General features: G+C 47.8%; 2 protein-coding genes across 4 annotated transcripts; both read right to left on the bottom strand.

Moving 5' to 3' along the window:
* Window positions 1-41: 41 nt before the first annotated feature.
* map7d2b (MAP7 domain containing 2b) lies at window positions 42-12187 on the bottom strand. 3 transcript variants are annotated; one of them, XM_067251812.1, is made up of 16 exons: window positions 12104-12187; window positions 11607-11672; window positions 10928-11088; window positions 8239-8353; window positions 6506-6595; window positions 5624-5713; window positions 5351-5424; window positions 5118-5239; window positions 4815-5002; window positions 4273-4411; window positions 3896-4076; window positions 3652-3756; window positions 3406-3469; window positions 2660-2828; window positions 2076-2395; window positions 42-1758 (listed from the first exon to the last, which is right to left on the bottom strand). In XM_067251812.1, the coding sequence occupies exons 1-15, from the start codon at window positions 12129-12131 to the stop codon at window positions 2080-2082; spliced, it is 1908 nt and encodes a 635-aa protein (XP_067107913.1). In that variant the 5' UTR covers window positions 12132-12187; the 3' UTR covers window positions 42-1758; window positions 2076-2079. The 3 variants fall into 3 exon arrangements, with proteins under 3 accessions (XP_067107913.1, XP_067107914.1, XP_067107915.1); XM_067251813.1 differs by lacking the exon at window positions 6506-6595; XM_067251814.1 differs by lacking the exons at window positions 6506-6595; window positions 10928-11088; window positions 11607-11672; window positions 12104-12187 and having other exon boundaries at window positions 8239-8605.
* A 1140-nt stretch (window positions 12188-13327) lies between these two features.
* eif1axb (eukaryotic translation initiation factor 1A X-linked b) lies at window positions 13328-16639 on the bottom strand. The gene is made up of 7 exons (XM_067251456.1): window positions 16469-16639; window positions 15536-15619; window positions 15237-15340; window positions 15018-15068; window positions 14640-14721; window positions 14321-14412; window positions 13328-14100 (listed from the first exon to the last, which is right to left on the bottom strand). The coding sequence occupies exons 1-7, from the start codon at window positions 16482-16484 to the stop codon at window positions 14095-14097; spliced, it is 435 nt and encodes a 144-aa protein (XP_067107557.1). The 5' UTR covers window positions 16485-16639; the 3' UTR covers window positions 13328-14094.
* Window positions 16640-17720: the final 1081 nt, after the last annotated feature.

Raw genomic sequence — 17720 nt, forward strand, 5'->3', positions numbered from 1 at the left:
CAACACGATAACACAGAAAGACTAGTAAATGTATTGATGAGATTTTATTGTTTATTTATCAGCAGATATATCCATGCACCACATCTATAATTTACCAGCTGCAGTGACATCTGTGTTTAGTGACATTGTGATTAACATTCTGGCCATAATCTTTCACTCTGTATACAAGCCATAAAAGGCAGGTGGACCGTTATGATACAATGCATATCAACAGCATCTGGGGGAAATGAATGAACGAGTGAGACAGATATTGCAACTCAGTAATACTGAAGACAGCAATTATAAACAGATGTAATTTCTACCTCACCGTTGAGGACATACCTCTCTACAGCCATCGAACATATTATGTCTGATTCCCTGGAACAACAGGATGAGCACACATGCTGTGCTCTACATACCCTGAGAGCAAAGTACAGTTACTGTAAATTTGAGTTTTTACATTAAAAAGAGCACGTGAAAACACTGTTGTAGTCAACTTTGATTCTTTGAAAGCAGCAGAGCTGTTAAGTAGTGCGATCTGCATTACGTTTGAAAAGGCAGAGTTGTGATGTTAAGGTGCTGCTGTTGATGGATGGTTGATAGTTGACAGGTAAGACACATGTCCCCACATATTACATAGGTTAAACCTGCAGTTACTGGGTATTTTGAGATGCAGAGTAAGAGTTTTGTCCAACAGGAGCAGAGATAAGCATCTTCAGATTCTCGTGGTGCAACACAACTAGAACAGTGCACATTAAACTACAGCTAGAGCCGTTACACAGTCCACACATACACATCACTGCTCTTCTATAATCTATATTTTCTATAATTCTGAGCCTGCAAATAAAAATACAGAACAACCGCCACAACGTTTTGCACAGATTATTTTCCACACCAATTCCACACCATGGAGCACTGTTAATCTGCAGGTCCTTTACATCCTCACAAAATCAATGATGTGAAAGCACATAAACCGACAAAGCCAGGCTTTTTCTTATATGATGGTATCCACTTTCTTCAGATGCGGGATGCCAACGAATCGATAGCAGATTGAGTAACTAAAATGCTGCATATAGTTAAATAGTCAAGGATGCCAACTGTCAAGCGTACAGCAGGACAGTTTGGGCGTGTGAACACACGATCATAAACATGGACAGAAATCAACTCCAAACAGTAGTTAGTTAGACAGCAACAACCACAGCCTAGAACTATCCCCTTGACAGGCCACCGTATTTACAGAAGACAGAGTCCCCTCTAAAGATGCAACAGAATGACAACAGTCATTCTAACTCCTTACAGAATAAACGCTACAGGATATTATTAACATAAGACTGTGTCACATCATGTCACATCATAATGCCCAAAGGCAGAGTGATGACATCATAAAAAATGGACACAGATCCATACAGAGTATTACACAGCTAGGGCTGAGATTCAAAGCGTTACTTTCCTGTAGTATAATTGTGTGTGTGTTTGTTTCATGGTATTCAGCAGGTGTGTCGATACGGATGAGACCCCACACATTCAGCAGCTGTTCGTTAGGAAGGCCAGGGGAAGAGGGGGGGGGGGGGGCAGGGGATGGTGGGTAATGGTGCAGATGGAGGGTCTCCAACGACCCCCCCCCCCGAACCCTGAGGTGGGGGAGAGGGGGGGAGGGGGAGGGCGGAGGCACAGGAAGACCCTGGTCTCTCACGGTGGTCTCTCAGACCGGGGGGAGAGACCACCCTGTTGCTCCTGGCTCCTGTCTGTACCAGTCCAGTTTCAGCCCCAAGCAGTTCCCTGTAGAAGAAAGGAAGAGAGGAAGAGGAGGAGTTGAGAAAGAGGAGTGGGGAAATATAGGTTGATTGAAAAAGGGGTAAGTGGTTAGAGATTGTGCAACAGTATTTTTCAATTGTTAATTGTACATGTATCCTTAACCACTAACCCCTAATCCCAATCTTAACCCTTAATGCAATTCTAACATGTTACAATGTTAGACCATTAACAACAATAAGGCTAGAGGTTAGTGGTTAGGGATAACAGGATTTTGAATGGGAGTGAATGGCCACGCCCCACCAGGATAAAAAAAAACAACCTTTATGTGTGTGTGTGTGTACCTGGTTACTGGACGTCCAGTTTGCCAGGGCTGGAGCTGAGGCTATGGAGTATCTGGGAGGAGTCTCTGGCAGGGCTGGGGAAGGAGCCAGCGTTGTAGGCCTGGATCAGCAGGTTCTTGTTGAGGTCCCCAAGCCCCGCAGCACTGCTGGCCTTCAGCTTGGGGAAGGGGTGGGAGTCGACCCCCGTCTCCTGCTTGCGCCCCTGGGCGGTCAGGTCCAGCAGCTGCTCCAGGGTGCGGACGTTGCTCAGGCTGTTTAACCCCTCGGTGACCTCCTGGGAGAACTCCGGAGCGCTCACGAGCTCGTCCCTCGACACTGGGCTGCAGGAGACACACAGGGAGATGTGAGAGAGCGACGGGCGCTGCCACAGTATGACAAACCACCTATAGACTCGAGAGGAAGGCACGGGGGGGGGGGCGTAGGTTGTTTGGAGATTTTCCGGCTTTTTTGTGAGGATGCGGCCGTTTAATATGCTTTTCTGGATCAAAAGTGGGGGGGGACAGATTGACAGCATGTGAGGCAGGCTGGCAGCCCAGAGGGACTTGACGGAGAGACAGACAGACTCAATCAGAGATGCTGCCCACCTAACGTCCATGGACTGGACGCCGTCCGAGAGCTCATCTCCACAGCTCTTAGTCTCCAGCGGGCCCAGCGTGATGAGGGGGGAGTCCGGTGGGGCTGGAACGGGTGTAACGTCCGCCCCCGCATCCTCCTCGTACCCTCCTCCAGCCAGCCCCCTCACCTCAGGCACACCTGTGGGGTGAGAAGGGACACACAGTTGTGAACGTGTCCGTGGGCCGGGATTCAGGCCTGCTTAGCTGAGAGTGAGGCAGTGGGCACCACAGGGGGGCGCCCCGGGTTCGGATCAACAGGCTGGGCTCGCCTGCTTGACGTGGGGCTTCGGTTTCTTTTGGGTGAAAATATAGTGTAAACATATTTCACATGATGGACTCACTGTCTGCGTGTCAACCTCAGTGCATCAGCTTACATGAACTGGCCCGGCTCAGGTTCGGATTTATACAGAACACCTGTTGGCTTTGGGTCGGACTTGGTTACTGCACTCTTGAACTCGGGTCGGGTTCAGACTGGAACATGTGTCCCTGGACGCAGTCTGGTGCTCAGCCCACCTGTGCAGCCTAGTACAGCCTAGTACAGCCTAGTACAGCCTAGTGCAGGGTAGTGCAGCCTAGTACAGTCTAGTACAGTCTGCTGCTCAGCCCACCTGTACAGCCACCGGAGGGAGCTCTCGAGCTGCAAGCCTCTCAGTCTGCTGAGTCACACTGCAGCTGAGTCAGATCAGGACGGCGTGTGTGTGTGTGTGTGTGAGTACCTTGTGCAGAGGAGGGGGAGTCAGCTTCAGTCTTCCGGGTCCTCTTCATAATCTCCTCAATACGCTGCAGGGAGGGAGTTCAGATGTCTCAAGTCCAAAGGCTTCATCAGGACTGCACTGAGACCGTACTCTAGGATGGTGTGGACGTGCCTTTTGTGTGGCAGTTTAAATGTGTGTGTATCCGTTTGTCTGTGTGTGTGTGAGTGTATCAGTGTGTGTGTGTGTGTGTCAGTGTGCGTGCGTTACCTTCTTTCTCAGCAGTCTCTCCTGCTCCTCCTGTATGTGCCGACGTTCTCTATCCTGTCTCTTCCTCTCCGCCTCCCTCTGGGCATGCAGGAATGCCTTCTCTCTCTGAACACACACACACACACATAGTACATGGACAAACACACACCCGCCTATGAGGTTCCTCTCTTTCTGATATCCAAATGTACACGAGGCATATGAATGGGCTCAGACGCCCTCTGACAGATTAACTTGACCCCCTGACCTCTCTGTCCAGCTGGTCCTGCATGTCTCTCAAGCGTCGCTCCTTCATCCTCCGGTCCTCCTCCTCTTTGTTCCTCCTCTCCACCTCCTGCCTCTCTCTCTCCTCCTCTGCTCTGCGGGCCTCCGCCTCCTGCCGCTCCTGGGCCTCCTCCCGCCTCCTCAGCTCCTCCTCTGCCTTCAATCTGGGAAGAGAGGCAGGTCAGCGATATGGTTACCTGGGTTACTGTCACCGAGCACCTCTCATCCCCCCAGCCCCTAGTGCCCTTCTTGTTCCCCAAGCACACCCCTCTTCCCCCCAGCCCACATCTTGTCCCCCCAGCCCCCAGCCCCCAGTGCCCTTCTTGTTCCCCCAGCACACCCATCTTCCCCCCAGCCCACCTCTCATCCTCCTGCCTCCTCTTCTCCTCCTGCTCCTTCTGCACCCGGGCCAGGCGCCGGCGCTCCGCCAGCAGCCTGGACGCTTCCTCCGCATCGGTTGTCCCGGCAACATTCCTGCCCGTGGGCGTGCCAGGAGACTCTGTGGAGGGGGGGGGTGGGGGGGGGGGGGGGGTTGGAGGATGTGGAGAGAGAGAAGAGAGGAGGGAGGAGAGGGAGTGTGCAGACAGAGAGACGGAGGTTATCGACCTTGGGGAGGTATGGGTGTGTGTGTGTGGTGCTCTACAAAAGGGTAGCTCAGGTTACAGACTCTCCTCTCAAGGACAGAACATCCATCTGAGCCAGCAGTCTCCTCCCTGTTGTCTCTGTCTGTCTACCTGTCTGTGGGCCTCCATCCTATCACCTCACATCAGTCTCATATCAGCAGCCATCCCACAGACAGGGCACTAATGGATGGCGGTTTTTGTGAGGATAAACTATCAATCACTCAATTACTAATGGACATAAAATGTGATGGATTTGTACAGTACGTATCACATTTGTACCTGCTCCAAGGTCTCTGCTGGTGGATTTAGGGATCTTCCTATCCAGGGTTCCATGACCTTTACCCTCGGCGTGACCCCTGTCCTGGTTGCCATCGGTGACCGGGGTGGTCGCCCTCTGTCGGAGGGGGGAGGGCGGGTACTGGCCGGGGGAGCAGGGAGACTGGGCACGACTTTTGGTGGACCTGACCCTGGAAACCAAGGCGACAGTGGGTCACCTTTGCTGTCGACCGTCCCACATGGTTTGGTTGTGTGTGTGACTGTGTGTGTGCGTTTGTGTGTATGTGTATTACTATGTGTGTGTACCTCTTAGGCGTTCCCAGGCCTTTGCTCTGAGCCCTGGGGGAGGAGCTTCGGGTGGGCGTGGTCGGAGATTCCAGCCGCCTCATGGCAGAGTCCGGCCCACAGGGGGCGGGGCTCTTCTCTGTCTGTAACAGAGCAGCACAAACATACACAGACGTTGTGCTAGGCCTCAGCTAGGCCCCCAGAGGTGAAGCCACAGGTGTAGTGAGCTGAGGGTGGAGAGCGTTTGTACGGACCGTTGGTGTCCTAGCGGCCCCTCTGGTGTCGTCGGACACACTCTTCCTATTGGCCCTCTGGGGACTGGGCGACGCTAGGAGACGGACACAATGGCACACACAAAATAAAGAAAACATACACACACAAACACACAAATACAGAATTGTGCTTGAAAAAGGCTTGGTCCTTAAAATAAAGGACCAAGCATTCCTCACACTGGTTATTTTGAACAGAAAGACTGAATGGAGTGTTGGGTTGTGGGCCTGGTCAAAGCTAGTCTGACTCCGCCCTACCTCTGTCTGGTGACTGCAGATTGGCTGAGGAGTTAGAGAGACGTTTGCTGATTGGTGGATCTGACAGGGGTGCAGTCAGGAAGTCACACGCTGCAGACAGGTGAGGAGGTCAGAGGTCAGTGAAACGTTTGTTTCCAAGGTGACTGATAAATACATACTAATAAACTCCATACTATCTGGGCGTTCCTGATTTGTTTTTGCTGTAACAGATAACAGTTATCCCACTACGACCCCATACATCAACGCTCCAGAATACAAACACTCACAGTCACAAATACCACCAAGGTAACCAAGACAGAAACCAATCTCACAAATGTGTGGACATGCAGAAGGAGAAATGTCTCTCTTGTCTGTGGTGAGAAACTGCGGGGGTGGGGTGGAAGTGGGGGCGTACTGGAAACTGCTCCAGGCGCAGTCTGGTCTGGGGGAGAAGGGAGGCCCACCCCCCCACTGAGATACAGCCAGTATCTCATCTAGGGATTTCTAAACATCGCCATAGGCCAGGAAATACACAAGACCTTTGTTCTGTTTGGGGGGGAGGGGTTCATTCAGCACCATGGTGTGATGGAAAGTAAAAACTAGATTACTCCACCATGTGGGTGTTTCTTTACGGAATCAAACACTAAAAACATCATACAGACACATCTCACAAACACAAATTCAGGTCTTTGTATTGTATACACACTCGGGGTGTGTATACAATGATCACAGTCAAACGAAATACACATACAATCATACACAAACACACACATTCATGTTCCAGAATACAGCAGTCCACTCTCAAAGAAAAACACACAAAAGAACATCCACATGCAGGCAGGAATAGATCGGGGAGTGTGGGGAGGATGGGAGTGACACACGGGAGGGAGAGGTGGTATGTACCGTTCCTGGATTGGCTGGGACTGGTAGCAGCAGGGAGCTCATTGGACTGAGCTGAGCCAATGGCATGAGCGGGCGGGGTCTTAGGGTTACCTGGGCAGCAGGTGTAGCAGAGTAGAGAAAGCAAAGCATTACACTCTCCCTTTCATCATCACATGCTGCACGCACGCACACACACACACACACACACACACACAAACATGGATCTTTCAGACACACACACGCACATACACACACACAGTCCTTTCAGACACACACACACAAACAAACATAGATCTTTCACTCACTCACACACACACACACACAATTCCTGCAGTCAGTAACTCTATGTCCTCTAATACAGTGCAACTGTGTAAGCTGAGAGCCTGCTGTTTCTGCTGCAGTGAAGCCTACAGTGAACTGATCCCAGACCAGGTCCTCCACCCCAACGCTGGGCAGCCAGGAAGTAAGGATCTGGCCACAGATCTCAGGTCAGCAGTGGCAGCAGACAAGCTGATGGGGGGATGCGAGGTGAATAATTGATGGCATTATGGACGCACCACTGAGTTTGGCGACTGCACTGCTACATGACGGCAGCAGCAGCATGGAAACACACACACACGCACCCAAACACACATGCTGTCAAATATAGCCAAAACAATGCCTCCACATTAGCTAGGCCCCGTACGAGTGTCGGAGGTTGTGTGCGTGTGTATCTGTGTGTGTGTGACACAGGACATAGATGAGTCGCGAGGCGGTAGACAATAACACACCGATGGGTGTTTACAGACACAGTAAATATCCCCCGTAGATGTGTGTGTGTACGTGTGTGTGGCCTCTCTTTCTGTCAAGGTTAGATGCGTATCTCATCCTGGGAATTATACTGGTCTGGAGGCCCGCTGAGGCACTGCCAGGAAATAAACCACATTCAGACATCTACACACACACACACTCTTCTTCACAGCACCTTTGATGAGATAAAACAAACACACACACACGCACACACACTTCAGACACAGCACTAGGGAGCCAGACACACACCTGTAACACGTTAACAGGTTGCAAATCTTAACTGTCTTGCCAAAGTCAAACCCACACATGTCCATTGTACTCAACAATTCTTCAAATTCATTTATCGATGGCAAGTCAAATTGATGCGTTCAAGCGTCGCACACCATCCATTTACTGTTGTCAAACAGTGACATGTGTCTGCGACATGTTTTTACCATGTCGCCGTCTCACACACATACAGCCACGAACACACACACAAAACACAATCCAGTCTCTCTCAAAGGAAATTGAAGACAAAAGCGCTGTTCTCCCCTGCATTGCAGCCTCCACACCCTTTTCTAGCCTCTGTCCCCTCTTTCTTTCTCTCCCTGGTCGCTCGTCTTCCTCCCCCTATTCTCCCCCCTTTCAAAACCTCTCTATCGCTCTTTTTCTGCCTCTGTTCTTATTTTTCTAATTGATCCACTTCCCTGTCACTCCATCTCTCTCCATCTCTGCATCTCTCTAGTTCTCCGTCCCTCTCTCTGTCTTTCCTCAATGTCTTGTTTCCATCTCTTTAATCAGTCCCCACCCTTTCCCATCCCCCACCCCTCTCTATCTCCCACCCCTCCTGACCCCTACACCCCCCACCCCCCCACCTCCAACAACAAGACCCCCTTCAAAGCCATCTCCCCTCTCTTGTCTTTGCCCTTTAAAAACCTGCTTCCCTGCTGGCCTGCGTGTGTGTGTGTGAGTGTGTGGGTACTCACCCTCCACCCCTCCTGGTGGTCCTCCCCAGGTCCAGCGCTTGGGCCTGTTGTCCAGGGCGTCCCCCCTCCTGTCTCGGTCTCCTGCCCTCCGGCGAACCAGGGCCTCCAGCCTCTCCTTCTCGTTCCGTTCCAAAACAGGGTAAAAGAGACACTCTCTTACCGAGCCGTCGCTACGGCGACGGGCGCCCGGCGACGGGCACGGAGACAGATGCGCCATGGTTACCGCACAGCAGCAGCAGCAGCAACCTCGCCCTGCTCTCCTCCAAACGACGGTTCGTTCGTTCGCTCCGTTCTCTCTCCCGTGATGAATAAAACAAGATCTCTCCGTTCTCCTATTCTCTTCCTCTCTCTCTCTCTCTCTCTCTCTCTTTCTCTCTCTGTTTGCTGCTCCCTCTAGGTACCTCTGACGCTCTGTCTCTCTCCTTCCCTTTGCTCTCATTCACCCCACCCTCCTTCTGCTCACCCCTCCCTCTCTCTCTATCTCTCACTCTCTCTCTCTCTCTCTCTCTCTCTCTCTCTCTCTATGATGACTGAGTCTATTTCAGATAGCACTTAGCCAGACAGAGGGACAACACATCACCCCTCCCATCCCCCTTCTGGTCGATGAAACCGTGCACACAGGCTCTCGCAGGGGAGCATGCATGCACGTACCCAAAAACGTCATGACACGCCGAAGGACTAGGCACCGATACAGGCTGCATCCAAAAACCTAAGCCTTTATTTCTCTTTCGCAGTTAGCTGTCTCTCTCTCTCTGTTGTCCCCTCTCTTTTGCTGCTTCCATCCCTCTTTACATCCCTCTACCCAACCCTCTATACATCCCTCTCCCCATCTCTGTTTTTCTGTTCTGATGTAATTAACCTGCGACAGACATATCCCATGCTCCCTTGCTGTCTCTCATCTCCAATTCATAATATTACCTACATTAGTGCAGATAATGGATATGCAGTTCATGGAGTGCGTGTGTGTGTGTGTTTATTCAAGAACTCCTGGCAGCTCAGGGGTGAATGCAGAATTAGAAGGAAGGGAATGCCCACCTCTGGAGGAGAGGGGGGGGGTTCAAACCTAAATGCAGTCACACACACAGCACTGCAGGAGGGGAGGAAAAGAGGAGGGGAAAAACTGAGAGGGGGTGGGGTGAAGAGATCGATGAGAGGGGGATTAAATGAGAGAGAAGGAGAGAGGTCAAATTAAACAAGAGTGAGGCACAGAGTGTGGAACAAGAAAAGGAGAAACAGTGATGGAGAAACAGATTGAAAGAGAACTTTAGGGAGAGTGAAACATGTATTGAGAGAGGGGAGAGAGACACTGATATTAGGAGGAGCAGAGTCATTTAAGGTGAAAGCAGACTAAGCAACTAAGACAAAACAGAACCAGGACTCAAGAAGAACCTGTCTCTGGGCTCCATAGAGACAAACCTCTTTCCGGGAAGTACTCTACACCCAGTAAACACATTCAGATTATCAAACCTTTTATGAGCTATTGTTTTATTGAAATGGACCAGTTATCCTACATTCAAAACAAACAACATATTTTACACGACGCAAATCCATGTTCTATTCAAATCCTCAACCTTGCCTTTACCGAGAGAGAGAACCAAGCTACCAAATGTAACACATAAGAACATAAGATGTTCACTAAACAAATACACATAAAATTATGTGAAGGATTCTACTCAACAGATGTATACATGAAGTTGGCTTCCAGGAAAGCGACTCATGATACGTTAGCGATGATGTCATTTTGCTTCCCAAAAGGCCTCCCAATCAATGTCAGTATGTGTGTTTCTGAAGGGGGGGGGGGTCTGTGACAGGGGGTGTTAGAGGAGGGTACGAGGCATCGGGGATGAGGGTGGAAGACGGGGGGTTGTCTGAGATTACATGCTCTAAATCAATGCTCAGAAACAGAAACACCCCCATGAGCCGAGAATGGATTGATCCTCCTCCAGAGGTTGAGCCCTGGTTGACTCTACTGTCACTGGGAGAGAGGGGGCTGGTAAACATCAAAACTGCTTAGCATTTGGAACAGCTGGGAACAGCTGGGTACCGACAAAGATGCTAACCAGAATCACGGACACGTCAGGAGACAGGAAATGTAGAGGTGTGTGTAAGCTTTATGACACGCACACACAGATTTTCAACTGAGTCGCATATCAACTACTGTATGTAAACCTTTAAATCCTCATTCAAGTTCTACCTGATAGAATTAAGAGAGGAAAACCCAGATATGTTATCTATGCGTGTGCAGAACAAACTATTATTCCGACAGACAATAAGCCTTATCCCACACAGCGGGGAAAAGTCTTCAGTGGAGATCATGCATTTGTCCTGGGCGAGGTTTAATCAATACCGTGGATATCGACCCCGAGCAGTTTTGTTCTGTTATGGAAAACAGCCTGTCTGTTCAGCTCTCGCTACCCAGGAGAACTCTGTTCAACTTTCCTTTGTTCTGCTTCATTTCATTTGGAAACAGTTGTCTATCTGGGGAGAACAAACGAGCCTAGCTGAGCCAGGGAAAAGAACCCATTGCCCACAAGAGGGACTGCAGATGGCCGCAAGGCTAGGAAGGGACGAGTATGAAGAATGAATAAAGGCACTGGACAAAATAATCGAGAGGAGACAAAGACACGTAGAGACACAGGGTTAGGAGCGGCGCCAGCAGAACTGCGGCGTCATCCGTTTGACCTCTGACCTTTTCGCCCTCGGCGTGCTGGCGTCTCTTCTCCTCCGCTGCGGCCCTGCGGTCCTGCTCCCTCCTCCTCTGCTCCCCCATCCTCCTCCCGCGCTCCTCGGCGCTGCGCTCCAGACGCTGCTGCGCGCGGAGCTCCTTCTCGCGCAGCAGCTCGGGGAGAGCTGGACACAAACACACACACGCAAGCACACGCACACACGCACACACACACGCAAGCACACGCACACACGCACAAGCACACACACACACACACACATGCAAGCACACATACACACACAAGCGCACACACAAGCGCACACACACGAGCAAGCACACATACACACACGCACACAAGCAAGCACACACACACGCAAGCAAGCACACATACACACACGCACACAAGCAAGCACACACACACGCAAGCAAGCACGCATGCACACACACACAAAAACATTCAGGTTTCCATATACGTTGCGTATGGAACGTGTGGCGTGTGAATTGCATAAACTAACATGCACGGTTCATAACTAGCTTGTGGGTGAGCACAAGTCAAGAATTCCTTCGCTTCAGACTGCGTGTCTGCGTGCGAGAGGTAGAGGGACATAGAAGGAGAGATAAAAGAGGGATGGAGAGCCCACTGCACGGTGACAGATGACAGATAGACCCCATGCCACCCCTCCAGCTGGAGCGGTACTCATACCCTGCGTCTTCTCTTTCTCCTCCCTCCTCTCTTTCGCTGACTGAGTTCTGTCCATCCGAGGCGACCCTGGGGGATGGTGAGGGGGGGGGGTATAGGTAGGTAAAATTATGATTTATGACTCTCCACACTGACTGGTTATGTAGAGGCAGACCAAGATACGCTTTTCACAAAACGAGGCTCTCTCTCTCTCTCTCTCTCTCTCTCTCTCTCTCTCATGTTCTCCCAAATCTATAATTGGCTCTTGGACGGAACGGCTAATCTAAAATGGCACTTTGAGGGAATTGCTCATCTAAAATGGCTTTTTGAGTCATGGGCAACACGTGACGACTCGCCTTCATGATTCTTGATTACAGGCAGTCTTTACTCCCAGGAACATTGCAAGACCTAAAGCCGACTGCTAATCTGTCCTCGTGGTAGTAAGGACTTTGTGGCTGTACCACCCCACACAGAGTCACTGCACATATCTCATTAGAAATGTATACGAAGAGGTTATTTACCTGCTGGGCTGCTGTGATTGGATGACATGCTGGAAGGAGATGTGAGCTCACTGGTGGACTGCCTTGTCCCAGTGATTGGGGGAGGGCTCAGGGCATCTGTATGGAGGGCATGGTAATCACTTATGATTCATAGTCATCCACTGCTCGAACAGCGTATGTTGACATGCTACACGCACAGGTGCCCCGTGCAGTGTTTTATAAATCCATGCCATATTGAGACTTGTCATATACCATAACTTAACAGACAAAAACTAAGCAACAAGACACAACAAAGAAACATATTACAGAGAAACTAACAAGCTTTGTCTGCTGGTATGACAGTTCAACGGTATGTTGTCCTAAACGAACACACGCGCAGTGCTCAGATTCATTTCATATGTCAATGTATGCAAATCCATGCAAAGTAAAATCATGCCCATGGCATCAGAACATCCTAATATCTCTTCAATCAAACATAGAATCATGGAGCATGGTAACAATATCAACTAACTATATGCTGCATGTCGTTACTGAATCATTGTAATAACAAATGCCAGTTGAGGCTAAAAGATGACAGCAACATCAATACAAATATCCAGCCCCACCGCATTATATTTCAAACCGGACCTCACCTGTCATCTCACGACCAACTAGCACCGGTGCGACTGTCATCTCTGCTTCTTCCACGCCTCTAATCAATACTCTTTTTCCGCAGACTGTTAGGAGGCCCAGCTGCAAATCAAGGCAGAAAGCTATGAACTGAACGGAAGCAGACTTCTCGGTGAAAGAGAGAGAGCGAGCGAGCGGCCAAATGCTTTTCAGCGTCTCACGGGGATCTGTAATTCAGTGCATCATGTAAATGTGGCATTTAATGTTTACATCCAGATGCGCAGGACATCGGAGCTATTTTTGGTGACTGTCTGGGTGCCCGAGGAGCGCACGTGCCATCAATGCAGCCCCAGGGTAATATGACATCATTATTTGCAAGGATGTGAAAGTGCGTGCATGACTGGTCAATTTTTCCCTGGATATCACACATGCAGTCACATACTCATTTGCACATACAGTAAACAGGCCATTACATAATTCTTATTTGAAACATTTCGTTTGTGTACAAAGGCTCATGGTTTAATTCAGTTAACCGAAGCGCATGTTAAAATAACAAAGACTCAAGTGCACAACCTAGTGACAGTGCGATCGCATTCACATTCGCCAGGCACAAAAGCGTCCAGTCAAAAAGTCAAATTCATGGAGATATATTCTTTATTGGGAATCCCTAAACTCAGCCTTCAGACATCATTGTACATTAAAAGTGTGAAAGAAACACAAGCATTCACGGTGACTCCAGAAAACAGAAGGGAGACGGCGCAGCCCCTAGGACAGGACTAGTCTCACAAGCAGTTAGCTGAAACGTTACATAAAAACAGACAGACATTTGCGGGGAGGGAAAAAAAATAATTAAAAAAAATAGACTGATTTTAAAGAGGGCTGGAGGGGGCCTTCATTTGGCCATTGGTTGATTCAAAAGAACAAAATAAAGCACTTCATCTAACTGCAATTGGAATATGATGTAGTAACAAAAGAAACATTCCAAAAGATACATTGGCATCTTCAGGGATATTTGTCGTCCCATATTCAATAAACATTTTCATTCTGTCTATCTAAACTATATAAAGAGTATTAATACCAATGAACTACAATGATACAGACTGCCAGACCAAACATAAAATGGTTTATCTTTTTATTGCGAATCCAGAGATTCTGTACTTTTAACTAAATTCCACTTGGCGTGAAATTGATATAAATACATTTAAAAAGATAACGCAAATAAATCGGTAGAGAGATGCTGCAGTCACGGCGTCAGTGAGAACATGTGAGGGTTCGACCTCCATGAAATCGTGTTGTTTTGTAGGCAAAAGGGGGGGAGGCGACAGAGTCCTCGTGTGGCTGTGGAGGTCCTGTGTCGATTCTCTGGAGGGAAAATCCTCGCCTTTTCCTCTGGGAGCCGGTTCTTAGATCTGTAGGAGAGTGAAGGTTTAAAAAACCACTTGGTCTACTGAATGGTTACAAGCACTGCGTTACTACTACTCAAATTCAGTGCATCAGATGAACCCCTACTAAATAAAAGTATAGTAGAATCTTTTGTAGAACAAGTGAACTGGACAAGGACTGCACTGTCTGACGCATGTCTGACTGATGACCATAGCAACAATGCATTATAGGACTCAGAACACTTACATCATCAATGTCCTCATCATCATCGCCAATGTCATCAAACTGAATCTCGTCATCATCCCCGGGACCAAAGGTGTCTGTCTCGTTGATTTTGGCTATAAAAGGGGAAATAACAGGGATAAGTTCAAACAAAAGATAATAAAAACGTACAGAAAACTTAACTTATACAGTAATTGACAGCATGTTCTGAGCTTGATAACAACCCATTCATTTGAATCAGGCGTGTTGGAGCAGGGAAATATACCAAACATACAGGACAGTGGGCCCTGAGGACCACCGATCAAGACCACCAAATCGACATGTTTAAGGTACAGTAACGCACCGTGTTCCGGAAGCTCTCCATAGGCCTTCAGACTGCGGGCTTCATCTGCATTGTACTTTAGGATGACGTCAGCTTTGTTGTCCTGGAGTGAGGGGAGAATAGGAGGGCAGGTTAGTTTGAGGAAGGAGTACAACAATTACATCATTTTACAGTTGATGGAACTCAACACTGATGCATCCAAATTAACGTTCTCATGTTGGAAATAGGAACAGTGTTCATTTGTCTGATGCTTCTATCCAAAGCAACATACAGGGGGGATTTGAACCTGCAATGAGCAGTCAAATGCTCAACCACTGAGCTGTACCCATTAACCACCTGAAAGTAGTACTACAAACACTAATATGATGAATTAATGCTGTAATCCAGGATGAAACCCACCTGATAGTCTCTCAATCCCACTAGAATGATGTCCGACGTGTTAATCCACACCTACAAGAAATAGGGACGCAAAAAAAAACATTGTTCCAAACGCATCCCATACTTACATACAGGACCTATCGTGCTTTCTGACTACGGAGGCCAACAACCCTTTGAGAAAATGTTGAGTCAGGGTTTTCCCTGTTCAGTCGTGTGCGTGGCGGAATAGGGTATTCTTACCTTTTTCCGGAGTTTTCCTCTAATGTGGCAGAGGCGCTTGACTCCATCAAAGCACATGGCCTCCAACCGTCCATTCCCTAGCATTTTTATCACCTGAGCATATTCTGTACCCCAGAAAGAGAAATTAGTAGATTAGCTATTCACTACTGTGATCCAAGCAGGATAGAATCCTCCCCTTGTTATCTATTACAGTAATGGGGTAGCATAACAGGGCAACATGTGTATAGGTTGTGTCATTTATAGAAAACTTGATCATGTATGGAGTACAAAATGCAGCGTTATATTATATTGATACTCACCCTGCCCATCCTCTTTAAACACCAACTCTCTCTTCTCCGACTCATTCTCATTCTTTCCACGTCGACGATTTTTTCCTCCCTTACCTGAGGATTGAGGGACAGTCCGTGACTTATCATTTAACTCTAAAATTACAATTACCTAGGGTGACAGAATATTCGGTAATTGCAATGAGTTAACTGGACAGCTGAACACGAAAAAGAAATATACAATCCCCCCCCCCCCTCCCTTAATTCTCACACGAAATATCACAAGTTACAAGAACTCGTACTATCGCTACAAGATAGAATAGCAGAAACCCATGTGAACTGAGAAGGGATGGGCTAGTTAGCATGGCTTAGTTAGCTGGCTAGTTGCAACTAGCTCGCCATCAAGTAAACTAACATGAAACGGTTTGAGTCTATGTAACACTTTAAAGAGGACATAATTTAACGGAAATGTGATTTCCCGCAATACAGTCACTATTTATCCTGGATAGACTAGCACAGCCATTTTCGTTACGTTACAGCAACCGAATACCAACAATGTGTGTGCAGGATTAGGGCATTGTCTCGATGAGGGAGTTAGCAAGCAATTTTAGCTAGGTGCTAAATAGCCAGTTGTAACAGTAATAGAACAGCGAAAGTGCGCAGTCGGCCTGAGCCGTCTGATCCGCTGATGGTGATGGTACCGTAATTTTATTTGTTTATTTTAAGTAGTTAAAGTACACGGACCCCAACAAAACACAGTGTGGTTAATAAATCAGATGGCTGGCTATAATCACAGTTGGAAGAATTTGCTGCCCGTGCTGGCTAGCTAGCAATGCTAACTTATCGACGTAACGTTATCTAGCTAGCTCTAGCTAGTCTGTCTCAAACCGTGTGGCACGTTTTCCTCTGCGTGTACGAGTCGGCGGGAGCACCGAGCAAAGAAAACGTCGTTTCAAGGGGACTTACCTTTATTTTTGGGCATATTCTTCGCAGCTTAGATATTCCTTTATTTCCGTGTTGTCGATGTGATAACGTTTACTCTTATGTCAACAACTTTGAGAAATAAGAACTGTTCGATGACTATGGACTACGAAAGACAATTTACCGCTGGTGGACCGGTTTACGCATGCGTACGTCAGAATGTTCAAGACTGTGGTGCTTTATTGAGACACTGATTTTCCAAACAGTAGGCTTGATGGTACGGAGGTTTTTACAGTGCTCCCTGCTGGACAAAATAGTTAGATAATTGATGCTGATTGCATGCAAAGTCAACATTTCTTTGTTTTGTTTTGAAACATTCAGGTAATAATAGGACATCATACAAAAGACGCACCACTACATTGAAATGACACATCGCATTGATGTGTTTAGCTATTTGGTCTGAGGACTTGTAATTTGTTTTCATTCCTTTTCAATTCTGTTTTTTTTGTGTAGTTGCAATGTATTCAACCCCTTTGTTTTTCAATAAAACAACAGATGGCAAAGCACATTTGCATTTGTGGATTTTATTGTGATCTGAAGTCTGTCGCCGTATAAAACCAAAATCACAAAACGAAACTTTCAGGTGCATGAAAGCTTTACAGTTTTTCCAACCTTGCTTCTAAGTCTTGGATGTAAAGAATGTGAAGAACACCACAGAAAAGTTATCTTGTGCTAAACAACTTCACTGCTGAACGAATCCCACTCCCAGTAGGGTATGTCCCCTACAAGGAGCTCTGAGGTCAAATCTAACTTGACAGGCATAGCGCTACCTTCACCGAGCAAAGAGGGATCAGATTGGCGTTTATTTGCCCTTTCATATACGTCTACTGCATAAGAGCTGACTTTTCTAATGGTAAAATACGGCCCTTCTTCCCTTCTGATCGCCTGTATCCATTTCTTCCTCATGAACGTATCAAGCGGGAACGAGGGGAAAGAGAGGTAAGGATGTTTTTGGGTGCAACAAGAACAATTTGGGAGTTTGGGATACTGCAAAAACTTCTATTCCTTGACTAGGCGTCGAGTTTCGGTTGAAAAATGCGGACGTATGGTCACTGAGTCTCAAATCAAAACGGTTTACTGGCACCTACTGGTTAAAATTATTTAGAGCAAGCAAATAACATTTTGATGACGTCAACGTCATAGTGCAAAGTTTGCGTAGTTGGTTTGTCGGAGACTATAATAATAATCACCACCAAGGAAAATCATTGTTGATTTAATCAATTTATTGTAAAATGAA

The sequence above is a fragment of the Osmerus mordax genome, chromosome 15 (genome assembly GCF_038355195.1).
Source record: "Osmerus mordax isolate fOsmMor3 chromosome 15, fOsmMor3.pri, whole genome shotgun sequence".
Lineage (NCBI taxonomy): Eukaryota > Metazoa > Chordata > Actinopteri > Osmeriformes > Osmeridae > Osmerus > Osmerus mordax.

Coding starts and splice junctions, on each gene's coding strand:
- map7d2b (XM_067251812.1), bottom strand. CDS start 12,131: ATGTCATCCAATCACAGCAGCCCAGCAG. Junction 5,240..5,350: donor GGGCCGCTAGGACACCAACG/GTCCGTACAAAC, acceptor GCTCTGTTACAG/ACAGAGAAGAGCCCCGCCCC. Junction 2,396..2,659: donor GTCCAGTCCATGGACGTTAG/GTGGGCAGCATC, acceptor TGTCTCCTGCAG/CCCAGTGTCGAGGGACGAGC.
- eif1axb (XM_067251456.1), bottom strand. Junction 14,722..15,017: donor TGGGATTGAGAGACTATCAG/GTGGGTTTCATC, acceptor CCCTCACTCCAG/GACAACAAAGCTGACGTCAT. Junction 14,413..14,639: donor TGGAGAGCTTCCGGAACACG/GTGCGTTACTGT, acceptor CCCCTTTTATAG/CCAAAATCAACGAGACAGAC.